Raw genomic sequence first — 20,086 nt, 5'->3', positions numbered from 1 at the left:
GAAAGAGTAAATGAGTAATATCCCACCACTTCCATTCGGGGAGGAGTACTGTATATGGAAAGGCCTGTCATTCTGAAGTATTCCACAGACAAGTTCAGGCACTCTTCAGCTTCTGTGTTCACTTATTAATATGACAAAGCAGACATTTGGAATTGGAGTGTGGCGAGAAAATGGGGAAAAGCACCGTTCTGGAGCTGCAAACACTTTCAAAGACACGTACAACCACCAGAGAGACCTGTTTGTCGCTCTCACTCTGCTGTCGGCGTACAAAGGTTAGATCTGAAAACACGGCGATGTAACAGATGAATATTAAATCATTAAGGGAGAATCAAAAGGTTCACAGCTGAAAAACATTCAGTAAGAAAACCCAATACAAACAGAGCTTTAGTTGAAACCTGCAGAGAGCGCAAACTAACAGCCTCTGTTTACACAGTAAACACATCACACTAATTGGCCCACATAATTGACATTCATTTACAAGCCCATTTGCAGCATTTGAGTGTTTGAATGACATCCATTTGCGATACAACATGACTAAATGAAAAAATCCTTTAGGAAAGGCTTTGATGAGTTTTCATAATCAACATGCTTCTCTTTGGCGAGAGCGTCTGAAATGGAGAATGTGTGGCATCAACTGGGAATTCTGCTGTCAGATTAAAACCCCACGCCTTTGTTCCAAAAGACGTCTAAGCCTGTTATCTCACTCAAAGCCTTCTTCACATTAGGAATAAGATCACCTGTCCAAACAAGGTGCATTGTTCAGTCCTGAGCTAAGGACAGAGTTCACTAACAATGGTTTTGGGTCATGGATCTCTGGTCTTTGAAAACAGATCACTTTCCCAACTTAGACCAAATTGTACTTAGAGAGGAATGCCACACTATTCATGTCAAACAGGTTGAGAAAAGTCTGAGTGAGAATTATGTACTTTTCATGTAGATACTAGAACTATTAAATAAATAGTTCTTCCAAAATTGATTCTGTCCTTTACTCGCCCTCATGTTTTTTTCATGACTTCTTTTCTGTGGAGCACAAAAGAAAATTTAAGAAGAATATCAACCTTTCTGTATAATAAGAGTTGATGAAAAAGTTCCAAAATTGATAAAGCATTATGAAAGTGGTTCATATGACTTAAGTGCTCATGAGAGAAATGGAGATGTCATGAATGAGTCATATTTCCCAATTAATCGACCATCTAATTCATTCATTCATATATCAGGTTAATCTAAATCTTAAAGGCTGGAATATGCTACATGGCTTTTTCAAATCTGAACATATTTTAAAGCACTATGCATCATACACTTGCCGACTTTGGAAATGGTTACAGATTAAAAAACTAAATGACTGAGGATCACACACTACCAGACTTTCAAGTTGTTTTGAACAAACTCAACACAGAAAAAAGCATCGTTACTAAGAATCTCGTGACAAAAGAGGGTTCTAAAAACAATGTGTTCTAAAATTGGCTCAAAATATCAAACTTGATGGATTCATAGCATGAAGATAAAAATTCAGAGTCTCTGCCCATCATACATTACACACTTTTCTGTGAAGTCTGTCAACTCTGACTGCCCAAAATCTGCTGTCTGGCTCTGACTTTTGGAAACTAGCATTGACCTCTGCAGACTGTAAATCAGGGCAAAAATCTGGGCAAAAGTCAAATAGTGTATTCTTGCCTTAAAGGGATAGTTCACCCAAAAATGAAAATTACCCAATGATTTACCCTCAAGACACCCTAGGTGTATAAAACTTTCTTCTTTCAGACAAAAACAATCGGAGATATATTAAAGGTGGGGTAAGCAATTTCTGGTAGCCAATGTTGATATTTGAAATCACCAAAACAAACACGCCCCTACCCCAAAAGAGTCTCGCCCCTATTTTGATAGCTCCGCCCCACACATACGTAGCCTACGCAACCCAGGCAATGATTAGTTCTGTGAAACAAAGCAAAACCAATGTTAGACCGTGTCTACACCGGACGCGGGCGTCGTGAAAAAATACTATAGAAGTCATTATAATCAGTGATGCTGTCTACACTGGATGCTGCGCAGCTCGACACGACAAAACCCTGACAGAAAACTGCTGCTGCGTTCTATTCATGACGTGCTGACACAAATTTCAAATGATTTTCAACGGTCGCTTTATCGCGTCCAGTATAGGCAGACTTTAGCTGTTGCGGCGCGTCTGGTGTAGACACGGTGTTACTCACCTATCTAGAAGAAACAAAGCAACCTCGGCGTCCGATCGAAGGCCTTCCGCTCCTTGAGTTCTCTTCAGCGCTGGAAAGCTGATCCGATATTTACACGGGTCCTACTTCTTGCCTTATCTTTCCGCAGACGTTTTCCTCTTTGTTTTTTTTATCCGCCATCTCTATCTTTCTGTCGCTCGGCTGTTCACTGAATGCTCTCTCCTCCACATCATGAGTAGACACGCCCCTTACAGCTGACTGGTGACAAGTTTGTTTTGGTACTCGGCCCCGACTCAGTTTTCTAAAGAGTTTTTGAAAAATTACATACCCCACCTTTAAAAAAAATGCCCTGGCTCTTCCAAGCTTTATAATGGCAGTGAATGGTGGTCAAGATTTTGAAGCCCCAACAAGTGCATCCATCCATCGTACAAAGTGCTCCACACGGCTCTGGTGTTTAATAAAAGGCCTTCTGAAGTGAACAGATGCATTTTTGTAAGAAAAATATCCATATTTAAAACTTTGTAATCTCTAGCTTCCGCTAACTGTCGTACACACGTTCACGAGAGTGGCATTCCAGCGGATGACGTATGCGTAGCATAAGCTCCGGTGAGAATATATGTTATAGTGTTGTTAACAGGACCAAAGGAAGCAAAGTTTTCTTTGTTTAGCAAAGGAAATCCAGTCTTATATCGAAATCCTTTGATATTTTTCTTTATAAATCCTCCTTTTGTACTTCTAATTCACGATCAGTGTGTTGTTTTGCTCTCAACTCTGCACTTCTACATTCATCACTTTTCACCGGAGGTTATGCTACACACGACGTCCTACGTCATCCGCTGGAACACCACGCTCTCATATGAATGTATGACAGTTAGCAGAAGCTAGAGATTATGGTTTATAAAAAGTTTTAAATATGTATATTTTTCTTACAAATACACATCGATTCACTTCAGAAGACATTTATTAGCCCCTGGAGCTGTCTAGAGAACTTTTTATGATATATGAATGTGCTTTATTGGACTTCTGTTGGACTGTTGAATATCTACAGCCATTCACTGCCATCATAAAGCTTGGAAGAGCCAGGACATTTTTTACTCCAATTGCCCTATTGTTAAACCCCTCCCCGCGAATGCAGATGAGCCAATGGCAGTTGAGTATCAGCTGCACGAGAACCGGAAGGTTTCAGCACCATAGAGAAACACTGGAAGACCCGAAGCTTTGATCGATTTAAAGGCGTTTATACTACAAAAATGGAAAAACGATGTGCCTGCGGTACTTGTAACACTGATTCCAGGTATCATGAGAGGATGGGCAAAGGAATTTATTTTATTCCATTTGCTAAACCCATCCAAAACAGAGCAACATTTCCCTAAGCATTCAACCCCAATCTCAATGAAGACAAAAACATTCATTTTCTGGTTGTCATACTCTCATTAAGTTACAATTTTCATCTGCTCAAGCAAACCATTAATGTTATCTTGTGCTTCAGCAAGGTATCTCTAGCCAAAACTACAGTCATGGCCAAAAATATCAGCACCCTTGCAATTCTGTCAGAAAATGCAACCCTTCTCTCTGAAAATTGTTGCAGTTGCAAATGTTTTGGTATTCACGTTTTGTTTTTTTTTGCATTGGAACAACACAAAAACAAAAAAGTCAAATCTGATACAATTCCACACAGAACCCAGTTCTACAGTACAACTGATACAGTTGTACTGTAGTAGTTAACAGTTCACTGGAAAAAAAAATTGTCAGTGAAAAATGGCTAAATTGTTTCTCTGTTTATAACACACAGCAATCATTTGACATTAGAAGACGCAAAATTTGGTGGACGAGTCAAACTGACTTCTTTTATGATACTTCCCTAGTACTTAAGTGTCTTTTTGGAATCTTGAAAGCTCCAGACTGATCAGCAAATCACATGAATAATCTGCAATGTCCTACAGAAGAACAAAAAGTGCAGAACTCTGAGGGTGAATAAAAGATAACAAAATTGTCATATTTGGGTAAACTCGCACGGAATCACTGGTTGTAACACACACACACACACACACACACACACACACACACACACACAAAGAGGCTAGTGGATGATTGATAACTTGAAATAACAGAAATTCTTCCTGTTTTAGACATTCATACTGAAAGCAGACCACATCATCCTCCGAACATCTGCATCCCTATTGTTGACGGATAAGCGAAGAGTTGTCATGACCTCTCTGAGAACAAAACACAGGTGCGGGAATTAATTCCCAGGAACATTTCACCTCACAATAATCTTCATCCATCCTCTATCCGCTAATCAGATCAAACTGCAGAGAGACTCAAGAGCTGTCACCAGCATCAGCGCTAACCGCTAATCCCGCGCTAACTTTGATCAGATCCAGACATCCACAGTACACAGCTGGGCCGATCTTGGCTGAGTGAGTCACTGACTTTAAGGCCACAACAGCAGTGAAGGACAAAAACTCTTCAGGCAGCTGTCAAAACATTGAGGGATCTAAGTCCTACCTGCTTTCCTCATACTTTCAGAATGGTAATTTTTAGAGTATGCTTTTATATACTTTTAAACCAACAATCTGGCAGGGCTCAAATACATCTGGAGATATAGAAATGCCACTTTTATCCAAAGCTCGGGCCATCCTGGGGTTACGTTCCTAAGGGTGCAATGGTGAAAGTTCATGAATCAAACCATCACAGGCTTTGAACCTACAACTTTCCAATTGTCAGTCCAGATCTAGGGCTACATAAAAAGTGTATGTGAAGACAAAAAATATTTCAGAGCCCTTTCCAGTTAACTGAGGGAGGCATTAGGACAACAATGGCAGCAGATCTCGCAGGCCTGTCTTGCTCTTTTAGGCTCACACTTGTCTGAGACTGTGTGCCGTCATTTGAATACACAGGGGCTTAACAACAACTTACAGCATCAGCAACAGCTCAAAGTGCTTCTGGGCTTCAGTGAAGACATACAAGAGTGAATTTTCTTTGAATCAGAGAGAGGAATCAAGACAAGAGCGTGAAAACTCCATTGGGGGTGAAGTCGCTAATATCAGTGGTTTTAATACAGAATCCTAATTAAAGTAAATCAATGAAATATAAAAAGGGAAATAGACTGCCTAAATGGGTCGTCCAACATCATCAAGTAATAAACGGAATACTATTTGATAAGCTTAATTCACAATGCAATTTCCCATTTCAAATGTTCTTAGTGTGGCATAAGTTCTCTTGATTGAGATATTTCGGATGCTGCTCATAATTTTGAGGGGTTAATTGCCTCTGCAGCAACAGGAAATGATTCTTGCATTAATACGTGGCTGTTGAATGCAGGCTTGCAGAAAGAGAGTTAACTCACGAAAGCAAACACCAAAACTAGCCATATTCTTTTATCAGCAACATTATCCCTAAAATGACGTGGATATAAACATGGCTTTCAACTGGTTTTCCTTCAGGACCCATATTTTACCATGTTAAGAGAATTTTATATTGTAAAAAGTTAAATACGAACTAATAATTAATATGTACATACTGTTTTTCTTTTTCTCTCTTTTTTTGTATTTAGTTATAATTTTTTTTTGAAAATTATACTTTTATTTGGTAAGGATGCATTAAATTGATTTAAAATGAAATTTATTGTTACAAGTTTCTATTTCAAATGAATTCTGTTCTTGAAACTGTTCGAAACACTATATTGCAGTTACACAATTCATTACCATCTTCAAACTATTTTCAACTTTGATATTTTTCTTGAACAGCAAATCAGTATATTATAATATTTTCTGAAGGATCATGTGACACTGAAGGCTGGAGTAATGATGCTGAAAATTCCGCTTTGCATCACAGAAATAAATTACATTTTAAATAACATAGAAAACTAATTTTCTTTCAAATTTAAATTGTATTTAAAAACATAAGTTTAAATTGTAATAATATTTCAGAATATTACTGTTTTGAGTGTATTTTGAGATAAACTAAACATGCAGTGGTAAAAAAAAAAAAAAAATCTTCATACACACACACACACACACACACACACACAAATACATATATGTACTTAAAAAATATAAAACATCCCCAAGTCATTCCACAGTCTCTGATATCAGCTCTAAAGCGATCAAATTCCCCTGAGGATATGCCAGCACAGGCTCTTGGAACAATGCATAATAACATTAATACACACTGGAGTGACACTTAAGAATACACAACACCTGAAACACTAAACATGATGGATGACTGTCCATGAGTCATGGGAAAATGCCTTAATTTTCAGACAAAACAGTTGCACTCTTACAAGTGCAAGTGAAAATAAAGATCCATTATTTGAGTCACTAAGATTACAACATGATTCTCTCTATTTCCTTTCATTAAAACATCATTTACAGATAATAGTCAGGCTTCTGGTCAATGGTCATTACATGGCTTCATGGTCTGGTTATTATGCCAACCAAAAAGTAAGCTTTCCTATTCAAACAAAAATCATGCAGTTCTTAACAAAAGTGATATAGAGGTAAGAATATTTCAGTCATCTTTAGTATCTCTCTGGTAATTGTATCTCTCAGGCAGAGAGCTGATTGCTTTAGTCCTGGATCACTGGCAGTGGGATAAACCTTTTCATGTCAAAACCTTCAAGGACAGCGGCTGCGATCCAAAAGCAATCACACTTTACACTTCAAAGCGCAAGGGAAAAGGGAGGCGAGAGCCGGTCCACATTTTTTCCACGCTAGCCAGGCACAACTCATGCGTGGAGGAAGAGGAGATGATCTAAGAGAAAGAGCTGTTGAGGAACACAGAGCCGACAGGTGTGCGCAGGCAGGTAGCGGCACATCTCTGTCCCTCCCAAAGGTGAGACATAAGCAGTGCTTCACTGTGGCTCTTTCCATTTATCTGTTGTCACCTGCTGATACTTGTGGATTTTTGCTACCCTTAAGAAAATTATCAGGCTAATTAATCGCAGTTAAAAAAAGAGTTAACAATAAAAATTTGGGAATTTGGTGCAGTTGCTCTAAAACGTACTTGGACACTGAACTGGGTGAAGTTAGAAAGCGAAAAAAAGTGAATTTGTGGCCTAATTCTATGAAATAAACACATTTCCAAGTGCAGTTCAGTGTCCAAATGCATTTTGTTTCATATTCATCAAAGGCCTAAGCACAGAAGATGCATAGCCTGCTGTTGTATTTCTAGGTTTTCTTACTATCATTATGCAGTACTTCAATAGATCTTCATCATATCTTAAGACCATACTTGTCAAAATTATACAACATCTTTTATCAAACCGTTCAAGAGTAAAACATCAACGTGTAACAGCAAGGATCTGAGGATTGTATCTTTGTCTTTTGCAACTATGTATTGAATGTAAAAGAGCAATTTGGTTACAGCAGCATCTATTGGCCAAATGTCATAAATATGAACAAAAATGAAGGATGGGCAATATCAAAATTCTGCTTCGTGCAATATACTGATACTTATTTTCATGTTATGGCTGATAACTGATCAATTAAATGCTAAAATATTAAAACAAAATATTAAATTATACTATTTTGCATTCAAAACATAAAATTCAGTAAAAACAAAAATCGATGCTACATGTGAGGTGCAATATTATTATGCACTATATTAAAATAGAAATGTTTTTAAATATTAACATTGAGTGTTAGATAAGGTAATCAAAATGTAAAATTAGGTATGAGCACAATTACATATAGAAAACTGTATGATAAACATTCAATGTTGATTAATGCGTTGATAAATAAAGATGTTTTCCAATAACCAAAGTGTTTACGTATAACCCTAAAAAATTGCTAAAACTTATAAAAAATTGGTTTAAATTCAGGCTTCATGTCTCCAAATATTACTGAAAGTTTGCAGAATGATTCAATGATTCTTTTTCACTATTAAAAATGTAGCCAATCTTTACAAAAATTGGCCTAGTTCACCTTTAGACCAAGCCTCACAAATCAGACAAATTGGATTTTCATTGTATGAAATTCTCCAGAAATATCCTTTCTTATACATGTGCATATGTTGCAACAAATAAATCAAATCAAATCAAAAAATAAATACAAATAAAAATTGTAAATAAGGATTACTGGAGTATGTTTTACAAGAAAATATTATTTCAGTCTTTCTACTTTAAAAATGTCACATTTAATTAAATGTCACTTGCCATAACTTTGTAAATAATTGAACTTACAAGCAATTTCTGAGATAAAATTGTTTCAACAAATTCTACACAATTTTTCCACAACGTGTGATCCAAACCCAAGTGTTTGGCATTGCTAGCCCAATTCATGCCTAACCGCTACAGGAACAGAGAACCATCAACCTAACAAAAACCATAAAAAAAGTTAAAGACAACATACAGCAGTGCAGCTGTTTCACGGAGCAGCAAGGGCATGCCTCATGAAAAGGTGAGCGGTTATCGATGTGTCAGTGGCTCATCACACTCACTCCTCACTCAAACCCCACCCATGCTGTCACTCATCTCCGTTCCGCCCCAGCGCGAGCCAGCCTGGGAATCTGACCAAAAGCGTCTGAGCCGATGAAACTCCACTAAAGAAACCCGTGTCATGTGACACCTCACTGCCGCAATTAAGACTGATCAAGCACATCCAACACAAGACAAATGGTGAAAATTGACTACAGCATCTCCAAGGAAATTAGCTAAACGTTAAGTAGTCATAACACTTGAAAAGGCAATTATATCTACCCTTTATGCACAAATCAAAAAAGTTTTTTTTCACAAATTTGAACAAATGAACTGACAATTGACAGCAGGGTGTTTTCTTGACTACTTTATCATAGTATGTGGAGGTTAAGATGGATGGCAGCAATTTTCTTTGGCACAACAACTCAAAGGAGGCTAATCCTATATTTTGTATGATTAGGGTAAAAAAAAAAAAAAAGGATGTTAAATCCTTTAAGCGCCAGTGAAAGAAGGTGCTTATTCTTTACATGATGACTATTAACTTCTTTTCTGTTTGTTTTCAATAAGGTTTGCAATTAAAAAAAAGACAAAGCAAAACTGTAGCCTAAAAACCTTTTACTCTGTAAAATGAGATTTGGTTTCAGACCAAATGATAGTTTGTGATATATACCACATAAAATGATATAGCACATAAAAGAATAAAAAACAAATGAGTTTGATCATCGGATAATAGTGATCGATGTATGTATTTTGTTCAATAAAAGTCAGTTTGTTAATGGGAGATTTTTGGGCACTATTTCATGATTTGTATAGTAACATTAGAAAGTGGCAGAAAGTGTCGAGTGAAACGTTATTATTGGCATTTTTATTATTTAATTTAATGTTTTAATTATATAAAGTGCCCCTATTATGCCATTTTTAAGGTTGCTAATATTGTTTTATGAGTCTAAAACAGGTTTAAATGCATCCAAGGTCAAAAAACACTTTAGTTTTCTCCAAAAAATAGCTTTCATTTGACCTCATTTCTAAATGATTCCTAAACGACTCGTTTAGCCGATTCCGAGCCGACTCTTTTTTTTTGATAGACAATAACTTTATCTATCGTGCACTTTTGGCTTCACAACTTTGCAAAAAGTTTATGTTCACATACTGCTACATGACACACTGCATGAAAGGTAATATACGAAAAGGCATAACAGGGGCACTTTAATAATGTCATGAAAGATACACTAATGATGGCAAGATTAGTGTCAGTAAGATTTACTTTTTTTGTTTACAAAGAAATTAATACTGTTATTCAACAAGCACACATTAAATTGATCAAAAGTGACATTTATAATGTCAGAAAGACATTTTAAATACATTCTGTTGATTACATTTAAAAATTATATTCTAAAATGTGTTAGAATAGAAAGCAATTATTTTAAATTGTAATAATATTTGACAATATTACTGTTTTTACTATTTTTGATTAAATAAATGCAGTATCGGTGACCATAAGAGACTTCTTGCATAAACATAGTTTTTTAAAAATCTCATTGAGCCCAAATATTTGAACAGTAGTGTAGCCTACATTTCAAATACCCTTATTTTTCATAACCAATTTTCGGCCAATTGACACAACTCTGAATTCCTAGTCTGTTATTATTAAGACATCCCTTCAATTTGAAAAATAAGCCAATATATAATTCAGATGAATCGACTGTATCAGAAGTACCTATTTTACTGCATTTCTGTATCTTGTCTGTCATTTTTTTATTAAAATGTAGTATTTGAGTACTTTACATAAATGCCACCTTTTCACTATTTTACTGATTTTCACTTGTGCTACATCAAATGTTTATATTTATTTCCCTTAATAATAACAACAACAATCATCCTGTACGTGCTACACTCATGAGTCAATAATTTAGCAGTAAATGACCATGCCTTCCTGCTCCCTATTTGTGGAAGAAGTCTGTTAGAGTTCAAAACACAAGAGATGAAGATTCACAAATTCCACTTATGACATGTTAAAAGCAGAGCACAGAGCATGAAACTGAACACAGGAAGAAGCTCCTTTCATCAGGCGGTCTTCGCCGCGCTCGCTGAGAGGCTGTCAGTCCTCCAGCCGCCAGTGCGGGCATGTCCACCGATCGCCCTCTACAAAACACAGATAACCCGCTTCCTCAGACCCCAGTGTAACCAGACACCTGCACACTCACACTCAGCCCTCATGCACTCTTCACACAGGGATCTTTGGTGTGTGTGATTGAACAATTACCGCTACGGTTAATTTAGCCGAGGCTGAGAGCGGCGCTCACCGGCATGCAGGCGCGCTGTTCTCCCTTCTCGTCTCCATACAGATGAAATCAGTGACACTGGACAAGAACAACTTGCACTTTCATGGCAAATAGACTTCCATCACAGCATTCACGGTGTATCTGTTAGGGATACTGGGGAAGAGCTGATAAAATGTATAAACTGTAACTTGAATGCAATGTAAGTCGCTTTGGATAAAAGCGTCTGCTAAATGCATAAATGTAAATGGATACAATGTGAAGAAAAGGGGGCCGAAAAGCTCATGCGAACTCATTTGCAATCATGCAAAGGAAAAAGATCACAGCCTTCCCCTATCCTCCTACGGAACGAGTTATTTTACAAACAATACCAACCCTGAAGTGTAAAAAAAAAAAAAAAAAAAGAGAGAGAGAAAGAGGGAAATGAAGTCAAACAAAACTAAAAAACAAGTTAGGAGCATTTCTACAACTCATTGTTTTATTATTCAAAGCAGTAGACAGAAACATTTATGACAGGCTTCACTCCCAGAAGACAAAATAATCACTGGAAACATAAAATGCAATTCAGTATTTGAGGAATAACGTCTAGAAATGTAAATGTCAAATGCTGTATCTGAATACAGATCTGAACAGGATCAACGGTGCATGACACTTCTGAGTCAAAGCGAAACTCTGTGTACCAACATGTTGAAAACGGACGTCTATGTTGTTGCCTCCATGCGCAAGACCTTCATGGATTCCGCGATCATGGAGCTGGTGTCAATCTGACCGTAGATGCCCACTAAAAATGCCTTATGGAGAAGAATATCAGCATGTTCTGGGAAAAACAAAACAGAGATAATTCCTTAAAAAGCAATAAAGACAAATGCTATCTTTAAGCACTGTTAACAGAATCTGTGGCATGCTGTCAATTACCACCGAAAACACACACATACACAAATAACATTCTTTGTGAAAAAAAAAACAAATGGAAATAAGAAAATACAAACTGCACGTTTCTGCTTAAAACCTTTCAAAATGCCTCTTAGATTTCCTGAATTTCCACTTCCTACTGAGGGATGAGTCAAAATTATGTGATTAAATTAACTTAAAGGCTTAATTCACCCAAAATTCCTGTCATTAATTACTCACACTCATGTCATTCCAAAAGAACTTCATCCATCTTCGTAACACAAATTAGCTTCATAACATTAAGGTTGAACCACTGGTGTCACATGGACTATTTTAACGATGTCCTTACTACCTTTCTGAGCCTTGATCGTGGTAGGAACCTTGCTGTCTATGCAGGGCTATTATACACCATTAAATTGTTTTGAAATCGCAAATTTCATTTAACATGCAAAAAAACAAAAACAAAAAAACAACTGAAATTGAAAATTTAAAAAAACTGCAGCAAGCAAAAACAATTATCATGGTTTCTTATAATAAGGTCATCATCTGTTTGTATACCTTGACAGAGCAGCACATATTCAGGTAAGTTTCTCAAGGCCGTCTGCACTACATCAAAGTTCCCGCTGCCCAGACAGTACATGAAGGTTGGCAGGAATTCAACAGCCATACTAGAGGTAGTAAAGGTAATGGTGAGTATATTTGTACATGCCATTTCGATTTAATACACACTACATACTTGCCTGCAAGGCACCTCACCTGGGGATGTTCTGGATGAACCGCAGGGCCAGACTGAACGCCATGTTCCGGCACACTTCTTCAGGGGAGCTCATCAACCTCTGAAGATCATTCTGATAATACATGACAAGTTGGTTGTACTTGTTAAATCTTGCTAATTTCTGTGAATTGCGCAATTTTGTGTGCATTGTGAAATGTACTTACAACAAAATACTGAATGATTTCTGGATTTCTTTTGGATTTCTCATCCACTTCAGTCAACCCCTCAAACACATCTAGAACCAAAAAAAATAAACAATAATTAATATACATATATATACATACATATATACATACATATATACATATATATATATATATATACGCAGTTGAAGTCAAAACTTTACAGACACCTTTCAGAATCTGCAAAATGTGAATTATTTTACCAGAATAAGAGGGATCATACAAAATGCATGTTATTGTTTATTTAGTACTGACCTGAATAAGATATTTCACATAAAAGATGTTTACATTAGCTTTTATGTCATTAGTCCACAAGAGAAAATAATAGTTGAATTTATAAAAATGACCCTGTTCAAAAGTTTACATACACTTGATTCTTAATACTGTGTTGTTACCTGAACGATCCAAAGCTGTGTTTTTTTGTGTTTAGTGATGGTTGTTCATGAGTCCCTTGTTTGTCCTGAACAGTTAAACTGCCTGCTGTTCTTCAGAAAAATCCTTCAGGTCCCACAAATTATTTGGTTTTCCAGCATTTTTGTGTATTTGAACCCTTTACGACAATGACTTTGATTTTGAGATCCATCTTTTCACACTGAGGACAACTGAGGGACTCATACGCAACTATTACAGAAGATTCAAACGCTCACTGATGCTCCAGAAGGAAAAGCTATGCATTAAAACTTAACTTCTCGTTAAGATGACAGTACTGCCAATTTTGGACTATGGCGATATTATCTATAGAATGGCACCAAATACAGCTCTAAAAAAACTTGACACACTTTATCATTCAGCCATCCGTTTTGTCACTAATGTACCCTTTCACACTCATCATTGTGACCTGTATAAACGGGTGGGCTGGCCCTCTCTTCATACTCGGCGGCTCCATCACTGGTTTCTCTTCATATATAAAACAATCCTGGGCAAGACACCTCTCTATCTGTCATCTCTTCTTCATGCTGCTCATAACGTCTATCATACAAGATCAAGTAATTTGATTAAATTTAGTACCCCTCCTACTTCTACTATCTTTGGACGTAATGCCTTCCGCTTTGCAGCAGTACATGACTGGAATATACTACAAAACACACTGAAACTTACATCTCTGATTCCAATTTCCACCTTTAAACAAAACCTCCAAAATTACATAGTTGACTCCTGTTCCTGCTGACAATTATGAACTATATTTATACACATATATTTAAGCACTTTTTCTTTTTCCTTTTTGCTGTTTAACTTTTTTAATTCAATTGCCTGTCCTATGTGTGTTATGTGTTTGACTATGTACAGTTGTATAGTATGTCCTTATTGATTTTTGTAGCCTCTTGGCCAGGTCATGTTTGTAAATGAGAAGTGGTTCTCAAACAGTTTACCTGGATAAATAAAGGTTAAATAAAAAAAATAAAAAAAACTTTTGAACAGAATGAAGAGGAGTACATTTTTCTTGTTTTGCCTAAATATCATATTTTTTTAATTTAGTACTGCCCTTTAGGATCTACTTACATGTTTTCCAGAAGACAAATTGAGTTAAATTTACCTTGATCTTCAAATTACAAAAAGTTTTCACTTAATGCATGGTTTCATCAGTGAGCGTTTGAACCTTCTGTAATAGTTGCATATGAGTCCCTCAGTTGTCCTCAGTGTGGAAAAATGGATCTCAAAAACATACATATCATTATGTGAACAATCTTATTCAGGTCAGTACTAAATAAACAATTACATGCATTTTGTATGATCCCTCTTATTTTGGTAAAATAACATTTAGCAGATTCTGCAAGGTGTATGTAAAGTTTTGACTTCAACTGTGTGTGTGTGTGTGTGTATATATATATATATATATACACATACATACACCTGTCTCCCTGTCTCCAATCATCCAGCGGAACTTCTACCGGTGTGCAATTGAAAGCATCCTGACCAACTGTATCACAGTCTGGTATGGGAACTGCTCAGTTGCTGACCGCTAGGCACTGCAGAGGGTGGTGAAAACCGCCCAACGCATCACAGGGACACCACTTCCTGCCATTGAGGACGTCCAGAGAAAACGCTGTTTACGTCGAGCTCGCGGCATTCTTAAGGACTCCTCTCACCCTGACCATAGACTGTTTAACTTACTGCCCTCTGGGAGGCGCTTCAGGAGCCTCCGAACAAGGACAAGCAGACTCAGGAACAGCTTTTTCCCTACAGCTGTTTCCCTACTAAACTCTGCCCAATGATACCCCCCTCACACACCACCACAACTCTTCACCCCTCCCCATCATTAAATCGATTAAAAAAAAAAAAAAAAACAAAAAAAACAACCAATCTACACTGAGTACTATGCACTGTAAATTTTTATTTCTATGCACTTTCAATGTTCATTGCACTAGTGTTTATATATCTTAATTTATAGCTTATTCATATCCATTTGTAATTATTTTCATAGTTTTTGCTCATAGTGTACATACATTTACTGTACAATCCATCTGTATAGTATGTTCATATCACCCATCTGTATATCATACTGATAGTATTTAAAAACTTGTAAATTATGTCCATAGTACTACTGCCTTATCTGTATATTCTGTACATATGTAACATATTGTAGGCACTGTATATCCTGTACCTCTGCTTATTGCACTTCTGGTTAGATGCTAACTGCATTTCGTTGCCCTGTACCTTACATGTGCAATGACAATAAAGTTGAATCTAATCTAATCTAATATATATATATATATAAAACATCACAATATATAAAAAAGTAAACTATTTTACTGTCCTTGCTACATGTACTTACTGTAGTAATTACAGTAAATTTTGTAGAATTAAATACAACTAACCCTATCGTAAGTACATGTAGTTACTTAATATTAATCAGTTCTTCCATATAATTACACTGCAACAAGGACACCTTAAAATAAAGTTTAACCAAAACTTAATATAATATCATTAACATTAATTGTTTAAGTATAATTAATTATAATAATAATAGCATGTAATGATGAAGTTATAATTACAATAATTAATAAAACAATGTGTATAACTGCATATATAATGCATATTATTGAATTAAAGAAATAAAAAAAAATTATATTTTATTTCCAATGCTATTTGAATGTTACATTTATACTTGTATAAAATACACTATATATTTATAATACAATATTGATGTAATAATAATAACAATAATAATACTAATGACAATAAAATATTCTAATATACTAAAACCATAATAATAAAATTAATATCAATATTAATACTTTTACTAATGACATTTATTTATTTTAAAATAAATACTAATAATAATAAGAGCAACAAGTAATTGCATAACTTGCACAATTCAAATGCGCAATTAACAATCCCCTGCACTTTGGTTTTATTATTGCTTCCTTTTTTTAAATGTCATTTTGACAAAAATGTCTTTCAGCTTCCAACATTACTATAGTGCTATCAGCTTAATTCTATCAAAATCTTAAATTTAATTTATTTTTGCGCCTTCTTATCTAATAATTCTTTAGAAAATATGAAGAACATGCATGATTTAATGTGGGCCTATATCAAGAAAAGTATATTAGGAAGCAGTCTGAAAACAGTCCTATTTCTCTCACCCTCAATTGCTTCTCCTTTGGAGATCTTCTTAAGGCATTTAGTCATGTCAGCCGCAGTGAGCGGCATGAAAGCTGAGATGTTGACCAGAGGGAGGGAGCCGGAGGACGAATCCTCAGCTGAAACACAAAGAGTGAGAGACAAGCTCTGGTGACGATCATCTCACATGTAACTCTGTCTCTTGTGAGGAGAGGTGTTGGAGCTCCTACCGTCTCTGTCCTCAGCAGCGCTCTCAGAGGAACCAGACTTCACAGGCAGAGTCAGTCCAGCGAGCAAAGACTTGAGCTGCACCAGGTCCAGATTCTCAGTGGATAGTCCCCTGAGATTGAGAAAACACAGGGAAACGATTTACACAAAAAGAAATAACTTACAAAAATAAAGTAAATGTAGCACTGAGGGTATTTGATAATGCTGAAATTAGTGATGCAAGCAAAAATATGTCTTACTGTAGCACATCTGAGTGTTTCTGAAGGAAAGGCACAGCAGATGCTGCATCATGGGTTATGTATTTCTGGATAAACTGCACAAATTTGTTTATGATGGGCATACGGGATGATCTCTTGAAGTTCTGTAAGAACATTACATGAAAATGCTGAAAAAATGTTCCCACCAGTACGTTTACATCATATCAAACACAAATATTAATTCTGCAGATAAGCAACTGTGAGAGGTCTGCAATCGCGCTTAGAACATCTTTATCATCAAAAATTATTAATGTCACTACGTACTAAACCTTGTGTTAAAAAAAATGCCAGCAATGTTCATTACTAGATTTGGTCTACTCTTTCTACCTGCAGTACTTTGATGAAGGACAGCAGACAGTCCTGCAGTGCCCTCTGGTGGTCAGAGTGGAAAACCAGCGGCTGCAGCAGCTCCAGGACAACCAGAACATCGCCGAAGAAGGTCAGATGGTTCTGCTGCCTGATCTCCCGCAGGTTCAGATGGATGCGACCGTGCAGGAGCGCAGCAATCATGGGCAGGTGTCTGGAAAAACAAACAAACACACAAAAAAAAGCTCTATTATGCATTCAGCACATACACTCTCAGACAACCTTGAAAATTAAAAGGGCCCTATTTACTTTCTTAATACATATCACAATGGAATAATTCTGAAATAAAAAGTTCATTAACATTTTTATTTACTAAAATATTACTTAATGCACATTTAATATAACTCTTAACGTATTTACCGCACCCAAACCTGTCATGTCATTTCAGATGCAGCTTCTGAAAACGTTATGGCCACATTGCAGCCTTTAAAGTTCAGTGTAATAAATTCTATGTTGAATCAAAATATTTCTTTCTAAAGCTACTCATGCTTTTCTCATCACAATAATGACATTAAATTATCTTTAGGGGGTAATTTCTCAACCCCAAACTGATAATTGGCACATCATATAATTAGAGTAAAAATATTAATCTCTTGACAACCCTAATTATTAAATTATTATTTTATTACTGTTAAAATATTTAATGTTTTCCAATTTTATTCTTTAAAATGTCAAACTTTTCTGTTAAAAGAAAAAGAAAAATAACATTAATCAATAATATACTTTTAATGTACCAATGAAATGGTGGTGGATTAAAAGATAAATAAAAAAAATTAAGAACTATTATTTCCCACTGAATTTTCATTAAATTAAATGGTGAAATGGACAGGTTTTAAATGAATATTTCAATAATTTAACAACACTTTTGCATTTTCATTGCTCTCTGAGGTTGAGATTTTTGTTTTGTTTTAATAAATGTTTTATTTTGATTGTTTATATATTCAATGTAGCGAGATCCAGGTAATGATTATGTCAGAGATCCATTTTAGAAGGAATAACAAATATACTAAATAAAAATTATCACAATAAAAGAATAAAGTAAATATAAAAATGGTAATAGGGAATACATTAAAACACATTGATTATTTGGATTTATTTATCATAACTTTATATTATTTTATGATTTAATTCATTATTAGCTTTTTATCAACTCACAAAGCACCTGCAGCTGGACTAGAGCATATCTGATTCTTAAACTGAATAGAAAATATAAGGTGTGATAAACCTGAGTAGAAGCACAGGGTGTGATACGGCCAGTTTCCTGCAGGCCAGACTGGCATCAGACGCGTGGTTCTCAGCTGATTTGGAGTCTCCTGTGTCAGCTAGCAGAGCGATGAGACGATGCACGAGAACATCCAGCTGAACATGCACATATACCCACAGACAACAAACAGCATTAATCTTTCAGGTGATGTTAACAGGAAGCTCATGGCCTGATGTGTCGTAAACTGCAGCGGTTACCTTGCAGGTGCTGCCGTCTGCTGCCCCCTCACCGCTCAGGGTGGCCTCCGGAAGGCGGAGGTGTTGCATGACCTCTGGGAAGTGTAGGTAGATCTGCAGCAGCAGCGTCTGACACCTCTTACTCATTATACTGGACATACCACACATATGAACAATAAATAAGAGCCACTTAAACAGGCCAAAAAACACTCACACACAACAGCTGTGACTAAGTTATATTGCAGATGGTTACAGGAGAGCCTGCATGAGTAATATGTCAAGTACAATGAAGAGTAATTAATGCATAACCATTATTTATATATTTTTTTTATCAACAAGAGTTTAGTTCAAATTTGCATGAATGTGTCAGGTCTTGTGATCGTTTACTATTTCTTTCCTGTTTTTCACCATTTTTAATCCATTTTGCCCTCACACACTACTAAATGGTCCTGTGGTGTGACAAATTAATTTTTAAAAGTCAATAAACATGAAGACATCAAATTGTACAACACTATACTAATTTACTATCAAGTAAAAATAATATTAAGCAATAAAATATTTAGAATAGATATTATATTATAATATATTGCAAAAATATTATTACATTATCAATTACTATTATTATATATATTTTTTAAATATAACAATATTATTCATGTTTGACAACTTGAAATATCTTAAAATAACTTCTTAATAAAATTATTTGAAAATAACATTTAATTAATATAATATTTCTTAATTAAATCTACAAAATGCTGTTTAAAATACTCTTAGATTGAGAAAAGAATGTCACATAGCAGAAAACCTTCCCATTATACTTTTTATATTGTATATTAATAATTATTATTGGCCTAAACATTAATTACATAAGACGTGCAATAAGAATAATGAATACTAAATTTTTTGGTCATTTTAACAATTATTGTAATTATTTATTAAAGAAATAACAATCATATTTATTTACTTATTTCTTTTTTCTTGTTTTACTTTTTAGCAACTATTTATTTTAGAAATACACAAAATGAGGTGTATAATAATAGTTTTAGACTCAGAATAAATAGCACGTAACTGAAAGACAATATGACATATTTTGAGCAATTTAAATAATAATGAATATGACATATTTTGAGCAATTTAAATAATAATGAATATGACATATTTTGAGCCATTTAAATAATAATGAATATGACATATTTTGAGCCATTTAAAAAAATATTATAATTATTAAAGAAAAGGCTAAATATTGTGTAAAATCGTTTGAATAAAAGTCAACTCTCCAAAAGTATTTTGTCAACTACCCAGAAAGACTATGAAGATTAAAGCGAGAGAGATTAACATGGTCCAACTATAAAAACCAGCCAGTATCAATAACAGACTATATTACCAACAGAACACACGGTCTTGTCTACTTGTCCAATCAAGCGAAGGCCTTCTTACCAACAATTTTGTTGCTTAATTGTGGTTTATGCTTGCTAATCCGCTGTTGTGCTCACAAGCAACAGA

At 35.4% G+C, this 20,086-nt stretch overlaps 1 protein-coding gene across 2 annotated transcripts in view; it reads right to left on the bottom strand.

Annotated features, from left to right (window-relative positions):
- Positions 1-10,907: 10,907 nt before the first annotated feature.
- The window catches only part of LOC306864527 (integrator complex subunit 1-like), a 32,428-nt gene continuing 23,249 nt past the window's right edge, over positions 10,908-20,086 (bottom strand). For both annotated transcript variants that reach the window (XM_079408608.1, XM_079408609.1), the window contains 10 exons: positions 18,605-18,734; positions 18,369-18,502; positions 17,105-17,297; positions 16,760-16,881; positions 16,523-16,632; positions 16,316-16,432; positions 12,714-12,784; positions 12,531-12,622; positions 12,333-12,442; positions 10,908-11,700 (listed from right to left, as the gene is read on the bottom strand). In XM_079408608.1, the coding sequence (XP_079264734.1) occupies positions 11,585-11,700; positions 12,333-12,442; positions 12,531-12,622; positions 12,714-12,784; positions 16,316-16,432; positions 16,523-16,632; positions 16,760-16,881; positions 17,105-17,297; positions 18,369-18,502; positions 18,605-18,734 (1,195 nt within the window). In that variant the 3' untranslated portion in view covers positions 10,908-11,584. The remainder of the gene's footprint in view (positions 11,701-12,332; positions 12,443-12,530; positions 12,623-12,713; positions 12,785-16,315; positions 16,433-16,522; positions 16,633-16,759; positions 16,882-17,104; positions 17,298-18,368; positions 18,503-18,604; positions 18,735-20,086) is intronic.

The sequence above is a fragment of the Barbus barbus genome (assembly GCF_936440315.1).
Source record: "Barbus barbus genome assembly, chromosome: 4".
Lineage (NCBI taxonomy): Eukaryota > Metazoa > Chordata > Actinopteri > Cypriniformes > Cyprinidae > Barbus > Barbus barbus.
This window is presented reverse-complemented; position numbering and strand designations above follow the sequence as displayed.